Source organism: Myotis daubentonii, chromosome 11 (assembly GCF_963259705.1).
Source record: "Myotis daubentonii chromosome 11, mMyoDau2.1, whole genome shotgun sequence".
Taxonomy (NCBI): Eukaryota; Metazoa; Chordata; class Mammalia; order Chiroptera; family Vespertilionidae; genus Myotis; species Myotis daubentonii.
Genome location: NC_081850.1, coordinates 19,810,750 through 19,827,249, shown reverse-complemented (window position 1 = coordinate 19,827,249; position 16,500 = coordinate 19,810,750). Strand labels below are relative to the sequence as shown.

The 16,500-nt window shown below is 37.7% G+C and overlaps 1 protein-coding gene across 1 annotated transcript in view; it reads right to left on the bottom strand.

The window, feature by feature from the left end:
* Nucleotides 1–16,500, bottom strand: part of HACD4 (3-hydroxyacyl-CoA dehydratase 4) — a 44,388-nt gene that overhangs the window by 20,378 nt on the left and 7,510 nt on the right. The window contains exons 4-5 of the mRNA XM_059656546.1: nt 6,318–6,430; nt 2,404–2,510 (exon numbers count right to left, since the gene is read on the bottom strand). Of these exons, the coding sequence (XP_059512529.1) occupies nt 2,404–2,510; nt 6,318–6,430 (220 nt within the window). The remainder of the gene's footprint in view (nt 1–2,403; nt 2,511–6,317; nt 6,431–16,500) is intronic.

Genomic DNA, 16,500 nt, shown 5'->3' with positions numbered 1-16,500 from the left:
ACAAAATTAATGCCAAGAAATCTAAGGCATTTCTTTACACCAATAGTGAACTTACATAAAGGGAGACTAAAATAGCAATCCCATTTACCATCGCACCAAAAAAATTAAGCTACCTAGGAATAAACTTAACTAAAGAGGTAAAAGACCTCTACTCAGAAAACTACAGGACGTTGAAAAAAGACATAGAGGAAGACATAAACAGATGGAAGAACACACCGTGTTCATGGATTGGTAGAATCAACATCATTAAAATGTCCATACTACCCAAAGCAATCTATAAATTCAACGCACTTCCCATTAAAATACCAACGGCATACTTCACAGATCTAGAACGAACTCTCCAAAAATTCATCTGGAATAAAAAAAAAAGACCCCGAATAGCTGCAGCAATCCTGAAAAAGAACAAAGTAGGTGGGATCTCAATACCAGATATCAAGCTGTATTACAAAGCCACTGTTCTCAAAACTGCCTGGTACTGGCACAAGAACAGGCATATAGATCAATGGAATAGAATAGAGAGCTCAGAAATCGGCCCGAACCAATATGCTCAATTAATATTTGACAAAGGAGGCAAGAACATACAATGGAGCCAAGATAGTCTCTTCAATAAATGGTGTTGGGAAAATTGGACAGATATATGCAAGAAAATGAAACTAGACCACCAACTTACACCATACACAAAAATAAACTCAAAATGGATAAAGGACTTAAATGTACGACAGGAAACCATAAAAATGCTAGAAGAATCCAAAGGCAACAAAATCTCAGACATATGCTGAAGCAATTTCTTCACTGATACAGCTCCTAGGGCACTTGAAACTAAAGAGAAAATGAACAAATGGGACTACATCAAAATAAAAAGCTTCTGCACAGCAAAAGAAACCATCAACAAAACAACGAGAAAACCCACTGTGTGGGAAAACATATTTGCCAATGATATCACCGATAAGGGTTTAATCTCCAACATTTACAGGGAACTCATACAACTTAACAAAAGGAAGATAAATAATCCAATCAAAAAATGGGCAAAGGACCTAAATAGACACTTTTCAAAAGAGGACATACAGAAGGCTGAAAGACATATGAAAACATGCTCAAAGTCACTAATCATCTGAGAGATGCAAATCAAAACACCAATGAGATACCATCTCACACCTGTCAGAATGGCTATCATCCACAAATGACAAGTGCTGGCCAGGATGTGGGGAAAAAGGAACCCTCATGCACTGCTGGTGGAAATGCAGACTGGTACAGCCACTGTGAAAGACAGTATGGAGTTTCCTCAAAAAGTTAAAAATGGAACTCCCATTTGACCCAGTGATCTTGCTTTTAGGAATATATCCCAAGAAACCAGAAACACCAATCAGAAAGGATATATGCACCCCTATGCTCATAGCAGCACAATTTACAATAGCTAAGATTTGGAAACAGCCTAAGTGCCCATCAGCAGATGAGTGGATTAAAAACTTTGGTACATCTACACAATGGAATACTATGCTGCTATAAAAAAGAAGGAACTTTTACCATTTGCAACAGCATAGATGGAACTGGAGAGCATCCTGCTAAGTGAAATAAGCCAGTCAGAGAAAGATAAATATCACATGATCTCACTCATATGTGGGATATAATGAACAACATAAGCTGATGAACAAAAATAGGTCCAGAGATAAATGGCAGGGGAGGAGGGGCGAGAGAGCAACCAAAGGACTTGTATGCATGCATATTAGCATAACCAATGGACACAGCACTGGGGCAGTGGGTGCTTGCCCGGGGTGGGAATGATTGTGGGGGGGAGGATCAATTGGGGAAAAAGGAGACTTATGTAAAACTTTAGACAATAAAAAAAAAGAAATACAAATTTGCAGTTAAAAATAAGTCACAGGATGTAATGTGCAGCACAGGGAATAGAGTCAATAATATTGTAAGAACTATGTATGGTGACAAATGGTATTGTGGTGACCGCTTTGTAAGGTATATAAATGTTGAACCACTGCGTTGTATATCTGAAACTAATATTGTATGCCAACTATAATTTAAAATATTTTTTTTAATTGGGGGAAAAGTCATCGCTGGGTCACTAAATTTGAAACCCCTTTTGGATGAGTAAACCAGACTTAGGTTAAGTGATTTATACAAAACTCATACAGTGAGTTAATGAAGTTAAGGGCGTAGATTCAAGTTTTTATTCCTTATCCAGTATTTTGTCTACTGTGCAGAGCTGCTTCCCCCTGTAACTTTGCTTCTTCATGCTTTCCCTTTTCAAGGGAAGTATGCTAGGAAAGAAACATTGAGTCAGCTAAGCAGTGCCGAAAATAGTAATTTAATCATCAAAACGTTTAGTGAACCCTGATAACTAAGGTGGCTTTTGTCAGTGAGCAATAGAGCAAGTCACTCTTTTCTTACCTTCAGCAAGAACACACAAAGGATAAATCGGCATCCACAGTGTCTGACTGAGCCATGTCAGGAAAGCATAGGAAATTCCTATGACTGATAACATGCTATTCGTGTACCTGAAAGGAGACAAGGAACTTATAAGCATCATTTGCTGATGTCTGGGAAATAAAAGAATGAAATACTTTATTATGTCATTAAATACACAGATAAAACTGGAATGAGTATAGAGTCCATACTTTATTTCCTGTTACTTAAGCAGAAGAGGTTTTAAAAATGGGGGAAGGGGAACCACATCAGTCTGGCTTATGTCATGAGGTGGATCGCAAACAAGTCTCTATGATTAGTGACTTCATTTTCACTCAGAAGCCAAGCCCACTGTATGCAACGGGCAGCCAGGTTGTTTGTTTGTTTGCTTTTCTCCACAAACAAAACTTGTATATACTAGGGAATGACTTTTACAAATAAAAATATGACTTCCAAGTTCTATTGGCATCCCTGTGCTTATGTAATTGTGCCATCTTAAAGAACTGTCCTGAGGAGTTTTTTGGGTTAGTGTAGTAGTTTAAAACCTGCTTTTATGGTGTAATAGGTGGAGCGGTCTAGATCTTTGTATTTCCCTGTTCTCTGAATAGGCCAGTGGTGCTCAAGTTTAAGCAAACATCAGAATCACCCAGAGGGCTTTCTAAGGCCCCATTTTCAAAGTGTCAGCTGCAGCAGATGCAAGGTAGAGCCTGAGAATTTGTTACGAACAGATTCCAGTGGCTGAGGCCACTGGTTGAGAACTACTGGAATAGGTAGTGAATACATATGGTCAAACAAAATCCAAAACCTTGAAAAGCATGGTGAAAAGTAAATCTTTCTCTCATTCCAGGACCCTATTCCACTCCTCAAAGGCAATGACCAATGCCAGTTTCTTATATAGTCTTTCAGAAATATGTTTTGCATTTGCTTATCTATGTGTATATGTATTATATATACCGTATACCAATACTGCAAGTCCTCACTAAACATGGCATATTATCAAGCTTTCTTATCTGTACCAATCTAAGTGAAAATTGTATCTCACTATCTTTTTAAATTACAAGAGTAGGTATGTTTAACAGCCACTTTGATAAAGTCCAGTAGCTTTTTTTCTTTTGTTGCTTGTGTTTTTGGTGTCATATCTAAGAATCCATTACCAAATCCAAGATCACAAAGATTTACCCCTATGTTTTTGAAGGGTTTATACTTTTAACTCATACATTTAGGTTTTTTTATTAACTATTTTGAGTTAATTTTTTCGTATATATGGTATGAGGTAAGGGTCTGACTTCATCCCTTTGCATGTGCATATCCAGTTGTCCCAACATCTTGTTGAAAAGACTATTGAATGGTCTTGGCACCCTTGTCAAAAATCAACTGACCATATATATGACAGCTATCCCTGGACTATCCATTCCATTTCATGATATATCCTTATGCCAGCATCACACTCTTGATTATTGTTGCTTTGTAGTTAAGTTTTAAAACTGGGAAGTGTGAGTCCTCCAACTATGTTTTTCTTTTTCAAGATTGTTTTGACTATGCTGGATTTTGAGTTTCCATATGATCTTTAGGATCAGCGTCTCAATTTCTGAAAAGAAGCCAACTGGGATTCTGATGCACTAAATCTGTAGATCTACTGGGAGAGTGTTGCTGTCTAACAATATTAAGTCTTCAACCCACAAACATGGGATATCTTTCCATTTATTTTTATCTTAACTTCTCTCAACACCATTTTATAGTTTTTGGTGTAAAGATTCTGTACATATTTTGGTAAATTTACTCCTATTTTTTTGATGTTATTGTAAATGAAATTATTTTCTTAATTTTACTCTAGGTCATTGCAAGTATATAGAATATAATTGATTTTTGTATATTGATTATGTATTCTATAAACTTGCCAAACTAGTTTATTAGTTTTAGTGGATTCCTTATAATTTATATATATGTAAGAAAGATGTCATCTGCTAATAAAAACAGTTTTCCTCCTTCCTTTCCAATATGGATGCCTTTTACATCATTTTCTTGCCTAATTGCCATGGTTAGAACAATGGTGAATAGAAGTGGCTAGAGTATACATGTTTGTTTGTTCCTGATCTTGGGATGATAGCATCAGTCTTTCATCATTAACCATCATGTTAGCTGTGAGGTTGAGAAGTTTCCCTGGTCTTGCTTTTTAAAAAGTCATTCTAGGATAAGTTGGGAAGATAATTATACCCCATTTTATAGAAGAAGAAAAATAGTTTCAAAAATGTTAGACACTCTGGAATTTTACTCCAATGTTAAGAGAAATGAAAATATGTGCACACAAATCTTGCATGTGAACATTCATGCAGTAACAATACAAATTGATAAAGTGCGATATATCAATACGAGGGAATATTATTCAGCCATAAAAAAAGAATGAAGTACTGATAGATGTTACAACATGGTTGAACCTTGAAGACATGCTAAGTAAAAGGATCCCTTCACAAAAAGGCCACATATTATGACTATTTATCTGAAATGTCCAGAATAGGCAAATCTGTAGAGACAGTACGCTAGGAACTGGGAAAAGGAGGGATGGGGAGTGACTGCTAATGGGTTTGGGTTTCTTTGGGGGGTGATGAAAATGTTCTCACATTAGATAGTGGCAATGGTTGCATATGTTTCTGAATACATTAAAAACCAAATTTTATACTTTAAAAGGGTGAATTTTAAGGTCTGTAAATTATCTCAATGCTGTTATTTTTAAAAAAGAAAAGGTTAAGTGACTTGCCTAAAATCATAGAGGAAGTCATAGTGGAAGTGGGGTCATCCTGAGAGCTTCTCCTTTTATGTCCAAAGTCTTTCTATGACAGCATGAGGCCACTCCCAATGCACAAGTCACTGCTTTCTGTGATGGGTCTACTGAGCTTATCTGAGCCTGAATCAGCTCACAAAGAGTCAGGCATACCAGGGAATGATACATTGGAAAGCCCAGATGAGGCTCTGTGTCGCATGAACAGGGAGTCATGGGCTACGAAAGTCCATGAACTTTGTCCCAAGTCTAAAAATCTTCATCAGTTAAAAATGAGAAATGATTTGCTAAGTTCTATAAACCAAAAATTCCAGTCATTTTTAATTCAACAAAATATTCTCATTCACTCTAGGGCTCAACCCATTATTTAAAAGTATTTTAACTCAGCTAAGTTACTGACAATGTAATAAAGAATTTACATGACCTCAGCCAATTTGTTACCTGCCCATGTCCAGATCTTTCCAGCGGGAGGGGCAGTTCTCATTTGTGAAAGCTGAGGTAGCAATTAGGACAATTCCTCAAAGGAAGCCCACTGCTGCTAGAGATAAGCCAGGCTCATCTCCTTGCGAAGTTTTAGAATTAGAAGGAAACAAGATGATCTACAAGCAAGGGCTCTTACCCTGAGGCCTAAGGATTCACAAGGAGTCCACGAAAGAACTTCAGTCATGTGAACCCACTGGAATTGCATACAAAAATGTATGTGGAGGTATAGTGTTTCTCAGGGAGATGAGGGCCTCTATTGAAAACATTTTTGAATTCGCAGAAATCAACTCTAAGTTCTGACTATGATACGATAAAAGTCTTGCTTTGCTTATTAGAGTAACATGGACCAGAGCAACTGCAAGGAATGCCTTTCATTCGCAAACAGCTGTGAGGTTTATTCCAAATTGGTGTTATGCCACGTCTCCTGCTAGATACCTGCACTGATGTGCTCTTGTAACACCCCGGTAGGTTTTCACGTCTTCGGTATGCCCATTATGGATGGCAATAAAAATACATTTCAATATCAAGATAAAATAATTGTTTTCTCTCTCACTCCAAGTAATCAAACCTAAGCAGCTATTAATAGTTTCCCTGAAGAAAGCAATCTGGCTTCCTTTAAGAGATTATTTTGCCTCCTTACCTAACCATGTCCAGTAGATTCCAGAAGATGAATAACACACACACCACGTATTTCCCTTGGACTTCCTCTTGACTGGTAATCACCACAAACAGGATGATGATTCTCTCCGTGAGCTGACAACAACAACAAACCATCAGAGTCAAGAATTAGGATCATCTATTAAGCATATAATTTTCTAATTTAAAAAAAAAAGAGTTCCTCTTAAAAGTATGCTTTAACTAGAAATATGTATCCTAAGCTGTTAACTTGACCTCTGAAGGAGTAGGGTTATGGGTGAATTTCATTTCCTCCCCCCCCCCCTGTATTCTCCAAATCATATATAATAAATGAAAAGATAACATATTTTATTTGAGTCAGGATATTTCCCTTCCTGTAATACATGCACACATGTTTTTATTCACTTTGACAGGCTGGTATTGTGTGTCTGCTATGTATTAGATGCTAAGATTATGAAAGCACGGCCCTCACTCCAGAGGGTAACAGCATCAAGAGAATGTGAGGCAGCAACTATAACACAGTGTGAGCAACGCCACCGCTCAAAGTGCTCTGTCCAGGTGCACAGGTGAGGAGGATGCCGGTCTGGGGAAAGGATGCAGATTTATAAAGAAAGGCAACATTTCAGTTGGATCTTGAAGAACAGATGGGAGTTTTGAGGTAGACTAGCTTGGAAAAGGGCCATCCCAGGCCAAGGAGAGCAGCCTCAAAGAGGCAGAGATGTGAAAACTCAGGGTGCCCTGGGGAGTAAGGAGACCCCTGGGGGCTGGAGTGGGTGCCCAGAAGGGAATAACAGGAGATAAAACTGAATTGTGTTGGGGGTTGGGTTGTCAAGGGTTTTGAATGACAGACCGAGAAATTTCCATTTCATCCAACAAGGGAGCCATCGTAACTCTATTTTTTTAGTGGTTGGTGGGGGCGGGGGGGGGGGGGGGCGGGGAGGAGAAGGGGAAGTAGTACAATCCTCACTCTCATAAGCTAGTGGCAAATTAAAAGAATTCAACATATTCATTTACTTCAAGACAGTAAGCATTTACAAATCATTGAGAATTCACAACTTATGGCTTAGCTCTAATTACTGGCCTCAAAAAATACACGCCTTTTTCTCAATCTAGGTGTAATGTGCCTTTTTATATTGTAGTCATGCAGTCTGTACAGTCTGCATTTTTATGTTTTTAATAAGACATTTGACTTTTCTTTCAATGGTCAAAAGAAAATATACTGGAAACTGAGGGAGCATATTAGTGATAAAAGAAAGGGCAGGGTTGCTTGATAGGTTTTAATAGCTGTCTCTATTGCTAAAGAAGCTCAGGGAGAAAAGACTGGGATAATCTATGACTTAGAATCATAGGCTGTTGGTCCTGGAAAGTCACTTAGTGCAGAGAAATCCAAGATTTGCCAACAGTGGTCACATGATCAGAAGTCCACTTGTATAAGCTCTATCAGAATGTTTATGACTACAGCAGTGAGTCAAGAGGGTCCTTGCTGAGCTATGGGATTTAGATATGATTCAAACCTTAGTCAAACAACTAGAGCTATCTACACAGCTGTTTTTCATTTGTCATTCTCTTGTTTCTTGGTTTATTTTAATTCCAGTTCCATGGATTATATTTAACTGCGATGATAATTACTGAATGACCCAAGCTTGGCAGCCTACAGATACAAGATCTTTAGCAGCAAACAATTTAGGAACTACCTAAGCTTACGTTCAATTGGTGCCTGCTAATTAGGAAAATCATCCACTTTTTGATAAAAATCTCGAGATGCACACACATGAATGAATACACAAAACACATATTTCTTTTTGTTGTTGTTATTAATCCTCACCTGAGGATATTTTTTCCATTGTTTTTCAGAGAGACTGGAAGAGAGGAAGGGAGGGAGGAGAAGGAGAGAAAGAGAAACATTGATATGAGAGAGATACATCCACTGGTTGCCTCCTGCACTCACCCCACCAGGAGTGGGGAGTGAACCCACAACCTAGGTACCTGCCCTTGACTGGGAATCTAATCCCCAACTCTTTGGTTCAGGAACCAGTGCTCTAACCACTTACAGACACTGGCCAGGGCAAAAAACACATATTTCTAATTACACGGTTGACTACTGAAGAAAATATCTTCACAAAGAGAGACTGGAGCTGCACAATGACATTCGCCCAGTTCAAAATCATCACTTGCGGGTTTGTGACATGTTACGTGAGAGAATCCCAACTGCATAGAAATCAGCAATCGACATGCCCCCAAAGCACGCAAACCACGTGCATACATGTGGATATGCGAAGATCCCCCCTACAATGTCAGTCTAATTAACAAAGTATCTGATGGTTATTCTAACTTGACCATTGAATGGCAATACAATGAAAGAATTTAATGGAGATATTCTTAAATTGATAAGTCAGTATTTATTGGTTACTTTATGCCAGATTCCAATTATACATCACCTCATTTAATCTCCCTAACAGCCCTAAGAAGTAAGTGCTATTATTATTATCTGCCTCTGTATTTTATAACATGAAAGTGACCTACCTAAAGATCTGGAATCAAAATCTAGAGACAATGTGCCCTAACTGGTTTGGCTCAGTGGATAGAGCGTCGGCCTGCAGACTGAAGGGTCCCAGGTTCGATTCTAGTCAAGGACATGTACCTTGATTGCGGGCACATCCCCAGTAGGGGGTGTGCAGGAGGCAGCTGATTGATGTTTCTCTCTCATCGATGTTTCTAACTCTCTATCCCTCTCCCTTCCTCTCTGTAAAATCAATAAAATATATTTTTAAAAAATCAAAAAAAAAAATCTAGACAATGTGATTCTAAATCCCGTGTTCTGAAACACTAAGACGTCATCTTTGATATTTTATGGGCTACCCCTGCACCTACTCTCCAGGTTATAGTCTATTCTTTTAAAAGGCCTCTCCCCAAAACTTAAACCTGAAAACAAGAACTTTGATTTTCTAAATCTACACGAAAACAATTTGGAGGAACAGACTTTAAATATTTTACTTTCCTTCGCATGCAATCATTTCACCAGTTATTTGGCGCTTTACATTGGGAGAACTTAGCGCTTTGTCATTTTAAAACAAATCCTGTGAGAACACCACTGATTACTGATGAATGGTCTCATAATGTTTAGTGCAACTCAAACAGGCATAATAAAAAATTTCTGTAACTTAGCCCCAAATAAGCATGGTGGTAATGTACTCTGCTCTAAAGTAGGGTAACTATAAAATAAAAATATTTTGCATTTTTATATTCTATTTGGGAATCTTAAACTCCAGGTTAAGCAATGACTGAACCTACGCTATTACTTTATACATGGCAGCTAGAACTTCAGCTATAAACTGTTGAAGTGGGTAAAATGATACTTCAACTCTAGGGAGAATTTCTAGAATCTTAAAAAATAAGTTGGCTTTAGCCTCAAGGACTATTTTACTTTTTCCATCCTATGAACTTTTGTTGAGCACTTCATATACACACCCTTATCTGTTTAAAAACCACCAATTGCTTTCTCCTATAAGAAAAAAGCATTTAAGTAATTCTAGCTTTAATATTTTGTTTACTCACTCATCATTCAATAGATATTTATTAAGTGTATTGTTCTGGGTCCTGGGGGAGGGGAGCTATGAACAAGACCAAGTCCCAGCCCTCATGGTATTTACATCCCACTTAGTGAGACAGACAGCAAACAAAGGTAGCATAATGGTTAAGAGTTCAGAACAAATAGCCTAAATCCAGATTTTTCCTGCACCAATCACAATTTATGTCATCTTGGGTACTTTTATTTAACTTTTGTGTTCAGTGATTATATTGGAGATAGTAATCAGTATTATATAGCAGCTATATAGGATAAAGTTGTGAATACTGAATGAGTTAATACATGTGAAGAACTTAGAAAATTATTTGGTGGCACATAGAAAGCCCTATACTTGTACGCTATTATTATTAAGAAAACAATTTAATGCAGTGATTAGTATCTTATAGGAAAATACACTTTTTCTGTACAGATAATCAAGACAATCAGTGAACAAAATGTTAATCTCAGTACCTTTAAAATTATTCTGTGAATATAACTTTATAATTATCACACTGAAGAACTCCATGAATCAAATGCAAAATACAGAGGAGAAATCTAAAATCTTGCCTACTGGGTGCCTTGCATGTGTAATTCATTCCCAGGAGAATCTCATAGCTCAACACTATCTTTAGTTTTATCTCTAATGATACAAACCTATTTCCAACTCAAAATTAGAGAGAAAATCTATATGATTTTACAGAAAATACGCGTATTTAATCTGGCGCTGCAACGAAGTACCTGCTTCACAGCTAAAAAGAAATTAGGGTGCAACTTGGCTGTTTCCCTCAAAGGGTTCGTTTTAAAACACTCTCTTTGGGGGTTTCCCTGATATTTGTCCTCTGTGACTGTGAAATCTTTGGAGTGGCTTTGCTTGCCTTTCAGAAATCGAGAGTGATGTTGGTAAATTTAAAGATGATTCTTGCCATTTGGGCTCCCACATGGAATTTTTGTAGGCACAGTAATATTGGGGTAATAATATCTATTGTTTTATTTCTAGATTTTTAAAAATTGTGTAAAATGAATAACAGCAGTGTTATTGTGATGCAAAGGGAAGGATGCAGAATTTGGCCATCTTAATGCAGTTATGTTTGAAGTCCTTGCATTTCGAGCATTGTTCAAAAGATAAAGGAATAAACTGGATCACTTTGAGGGCTTCCTGAAGACATGCCAATCTAATGACACAAAGGTTCGTTTTGTGGATATTTTCCCTCCTTGAGTTGAAGCATCCTCAAGTCTAGCAATAAAAACCTCTTTCTCAGGCTTCCACTCAAGCCAAGTCAGAACAAAGCCATTCAAAATCAATATTTCAGGGTTGGTAGTATTTCTGCTCTGTAAAAGCCAACTTGCTTTTATTAAACCTACTGAAATAAACTAACTTATCAATTCAACTCTTTTTTTTTTTTACCAAGCTAATAACATATGCAAGCTCTTTGGGGAGGAAGGGGTTGGAAATGCGAGATAATTAGTTTCCACTTGTATTATCATTTCCTATAAGAGATATATGCGAAATCTAAAGTCCGAGAAACCAAGATGGCGGCATAAGTTAATGCCGGAGATTGTGGCCTCAAACAACCACTTCAGAGATATTACTAAAGGACAGAACAGACATCATCCAGAATCATAGGAAGGCTGGCTGAGTGGAAATTCTACAACTAGGAGGAAAGGGAATATCATACCCAGACTCAGAGGAGGCGCAGTGCTGAAGTGAAATACTCAGGTGCGGAGTGCGCGCGCGGAGCGGGCTGGCGGCGGAGGGCGCGGTTGTTGTTTTCAATCGGGAGGGAGTTTCAGACTCTGAGCTCCAGACCCGGGCGAGTCTCTAGGGACCCAGACTCAAACGGGAGAAGCAGGACTGTCTGGCTTCGGTCGGAACTCGAAGGCAGCTTTCTCTCCGAGGTTTGCAGCCATTGCGGGGACTCTGAGAGGCAGAGCCCCTGGGGAAGGAACTGAGAGCAGCCATAACTGCTCGCTCCGCCCACCCTGTAGATCCCTGGGGACCCGCCCCGCCCAAGCCTGGCCCAGAACCATTTGCCGGATAGCCTCAGGCAAACGCTAGATTAGCACCGCCCTAGAGATCCAGCACAGAAGCTCTCCCACTGCAGACACAGCTGACTCTCATAGCCAGTTAGCCTGGAGGTCAAATCACCCCTGGTATTACCGACAACAATCAAGGCTTAACTACAAGACTGCGCACAAAGACCACTAGGGGGTGCACCAAGAAAAGATAAAAAAATGCGGAGACAAAGAAACAGGACGCAAATGTCAGATATGGAAGATATAGAGCTCAAAACCACACTTTTAAGGTCTCTCAAGAACTGTCTAGAAGCTGCCGATAAACTTAGTAAGGCCCTCGAAAAGACTGGTGAGACCGCTAATAAATGTAGTGAGATCCTCAAGAAATCTAATGAGACCCTCGATGTTGTGATAAAGAACCAACTAGAAATTAAGCATACACTGACTGAAATAAAGAATATTATACAGACACCCAACAGCAGACCAGAGGAGCGCAAGAATCAAGTCAAAGATTCAAAACGCAAAGAAGCAAAAAACATCCAACTGGAAAAGCAAAATGAAAAAAGAATCCGAAAATACGAAGATAGTGTAAGGAGCCTCTGGGACAGCTTCAAGCGTACCAACATCAGAATTATAGGGGTGCCAGAAGATGAGAGAGAGCAAGATATTGAAAACCTCTTTGAAGAAATAATGACAGAAAACTTCCCCCACCCGGTGAAAGAAATAGACCTACAGGTCCAGGAAGCGCAGAGAACCCCAAACAAAAGGAATCCAAAGAGGACCACACCAAGACACATCATAATTAAAATGCCAAGAGCAAAAGACAAAGAGAGAATCTTAAAAGCAGCAAGAGAAAGAAACCCAGTTACCTACAAGGGAATACCCATACGACTGTCAGCTGATTTCTCAACAGAAACTTTGCAGGCCAGAAGGGAATGGCAAGAAATATTCAAAGTGATGAATACCAAGAACCTACAACCAAGATTACTTTATCCAGCAAAGCTATCATTCAGAACGGAAGGTCAGATAAAGAGCTTCACAGATAAGGAAAAGCTAAAGGAGTTCATCACCACCAAACCAGTATTATAGGAAATGCTGAAAGGTATCCTTTAAGAAGAGGAAGAAGAAGAAAAAGGTAAAGATACAAATTATGAACAACAAATATGCATCTATCAACAAGTGAATCTAAGAATCAAGTGAATAAATAATCTGGTGATCATAATAGAATCAGGGACATAGAAAGGGAATGGACTGACTATTCTTGGGGGGGAAAGGGGTGTGGGAGATGCGGAAAGAGACTGGACAAAAATCGTGCACCTATGGAAGAGGACAGTGGGTGGGGAGTGAGGGCGGAGGGTGGGGCGGGAACTGGGAAGAGGGGAGTTATGGGGGGGAAAAGGAGGAACAAATGTAATAATCTGAACAATAAAGATTTAATTAAAAAAAAAGAAAACAAAGAGATATATGCATTTTGGGACCCTTTCACTTTCCCATTTTATAAATTTAAAATATCAAGTTAACTCTATTTCCTTATATAACTTTAATTGGCATGCAATTATTTCCAAAAACATGTCTATAAACAACTATTTATGGTATAGTTTTGCCCTTTTCCTCTAAGATGTGTTGCTTGCCGAAACCGGTTTTGCTCAGTGGATAGAGCGTCGGCCTGCGGACTGAAGGGTCCCAGGTTCAATTCCGGTCAAGGGCATGTACCTGGGTTGCGGGCACATCCTCAATGGGAGATGTGCAGGAGGCAGCTGATCAATGTTTCTCTCTCATCGATGTTTCTAACTCTCTATCTCTCTCCCTTCCTCTCTGTAAAAAAATCAATAAAATATATTTAAAAATGAAATAAAATAAAATAAAATGTGTTGCTTTAAATACATAAAAATATGTTACATGCATGGCCCATGGATATGAAAAGTAGTGTGGTAAAGACCTGGGGTGGTGGGTCTGGGCTGGGCGGAGGGGAGTAAGGGTTGGGGGGTAATGGAGATATCTGTAATGCTATCAACAATAAAATAAATTTTAAAATATTGGAAAAATTTTTTAAAATAAATACATACATAAAAATACACATCTGTGTTAAATAATTATAGTCTTATTATAAGTGGTTTTTTCTCCTTTTTCCTTTAGCAATTGTGTATATTCTCTGTCAAAATAAAGATTGTCTATAAAATATTTTAAAATGCACAGAACAAATACCCCCAAAAAATCCCCTATGCACACCACCACCACTTGATCTAAGTGATTTTAACTGCTCGACTAGCTTTTCATGCCTACCATTTTTCTGGAATGACTTATCTTGATATTTTGGAAGACCAGTTCCCAAAAAGAGAATTCAGCAGTGACTTAGCAGCCTCACAGAGGTAATGGCAAAATAGCATCACAAATGTGCGGACATGGTTTTCTGCCTCCTTGAAGCTATGGACACCTTGCATTTTTCAAGACACCATATGCAATCAGCTATGATTACTGTGTCAGTAGCTTGACCACATTCTTAACTATAGTTTCTTCACTTAAAAATGGGGAAACAGGGAAATGAAGAAAAATTTCACAACCTTAGGGTTTTGTTTGGTAATTTTAAAGCAGGGACCTCAGAGTCATCTCACATGAAGGAATTTTAATTGTCTGCAGAATGCTAATAAAGGAAGGGGAAGAAAATGAAACTTTGAACATGATGACATGTGTTTTTGAAGCTTTCTCCAATGCCATGTCTGTTCTGAACACCATAGGAAAGATAGTAAATGAATAAAAGAAATAGAGGACAGATGAAATCTCCAAAAAGATAAAAACAGGAAACCAAATAATCACAACCAAAATTAATAATCAGCCCAGGCTGAGAATGTAGTAACCTCAATGTAGTAACCCCTTACTTGTTATCCCTACCAACAAAATAGACTTAAAAATCATGTGAGCCCCATTAATAGTGGACTCTGCAACCTCACCTTTGAATAAAAAGTTTCAATCTATATTTGCCATTATTTTTAATTCCCAAACCAGGGTATAGTTTGAGTATAGTGATATTTCTACAAGCCATTACAGTTTCAATTAATAGTGATTAAAGTCGTATTTTAATATTCTGGGACTTCTGAAACTCTAAGAAATCAGATTTCTAACTTGTAGAATAGTTTGTATTATTAGGCAAGCCTATATAATTTTGGAAAGCATGAAAAATGTGCACCATTTTCAAGGCATATTCAAAGCACACTATTTTCTTTCTTACAACTTTAACTGTCCTGTTTCTCACTTACATTCCCTACATTGGCAATAACTAAAATAACACCACTCTTAATGTTGAAAATGCTGAAATTAATATTAGCCATTTTAGCTTACAAAAGTAAAAAGTCCAATAATGTATACCAAAAGAAAACATGGCTTAGATTTTAGGTGAATTTGACCATGCTCCAAAATATAAAAAAAAAAATTCATATGATAGAACACAACTTTCATTTAACCTGGGTGGTTAATTCTGTTCTCTAAAATTAGCATCATGGGATGCTGGGATTATATGCATTCTGGCCATTAACAAATAATAAACATCAATAAATCTTGTTCCCCAATAACATGCCTCTTCTGGGACAGATGTGTATCCCCTCCTCCCTTTTTCATAAGGAAATATGTTTAAGGGAATTCCATCAAGGTCTTGGCTAGCTGACTGTTAGCTCACTACTACTCTGTTATTAGTAGTTCATACTCCATATAGCGCCCTGATTTTTATTTTACATTTGATATTTCAATACCTATAATGTCCTCATCTTAGCGAATATTATTTCTCTACTTTTATTTAATAAGTAAAATTTAAAATCTCCCGTAAACTTATACAACATCATTCTTATTAGACTCCTTAGTATTGTATACTCCAATTTCCATCTTTCACAATTTTCATGGTATTTTAAGAAAATCTTAATATAAATTTTAATAAAAGCAAAATTTAATCTATGCCACTCCTTCATTCAACAAAAATTTAAGGTGTATGTTCTAAGCACTTTGCTAGGTGCTGGCACTATAATCAGATTCTGACATTTTACTTTTGCAATGCAATTTGTCAAATTTACCTGCTTATCCATTTTTCTAATTTATTTTGTGCATAGTTAAAATCATACTCATGTAAATGCCTTTTCCTGAAGATTCTAAATGTATTCATATAGTCGCCTAACCCGCCTTTTTTAATGGAAAATACCACTTTTTTTCTTTGTTTTGCCTTGATCCAGCAATGACTTCTGCTATTGAATTGCTACCATTGAATTTCCCATCTTCCTTCAACCTGCCTTTAAAACGAACATGGTCAACTAGGGCTAGAGACATGGTAGAGAGAACAAATAATAGCTAAGCTAACATAACAGCAATATCTGTCAGTATTGTAATCTTAAGTAAGTACTGCAAACTTATCCCTTCCCATTTTCTCAGTTACTTCATGAGATACATGTTATTTTCACATCACATGAGAAAATTAGATTTGGAACAACTATATGACTTGTTCAAATGCATACGACTACTAAGAGGTAGAATTAGGATTTGAATCCAGGTCTGATAGATCCCCCAAATCTATTTTTAGGCACTATGCAAGTTAACCATAAATGATCTCTCTTTCCATTTATATTCAGGA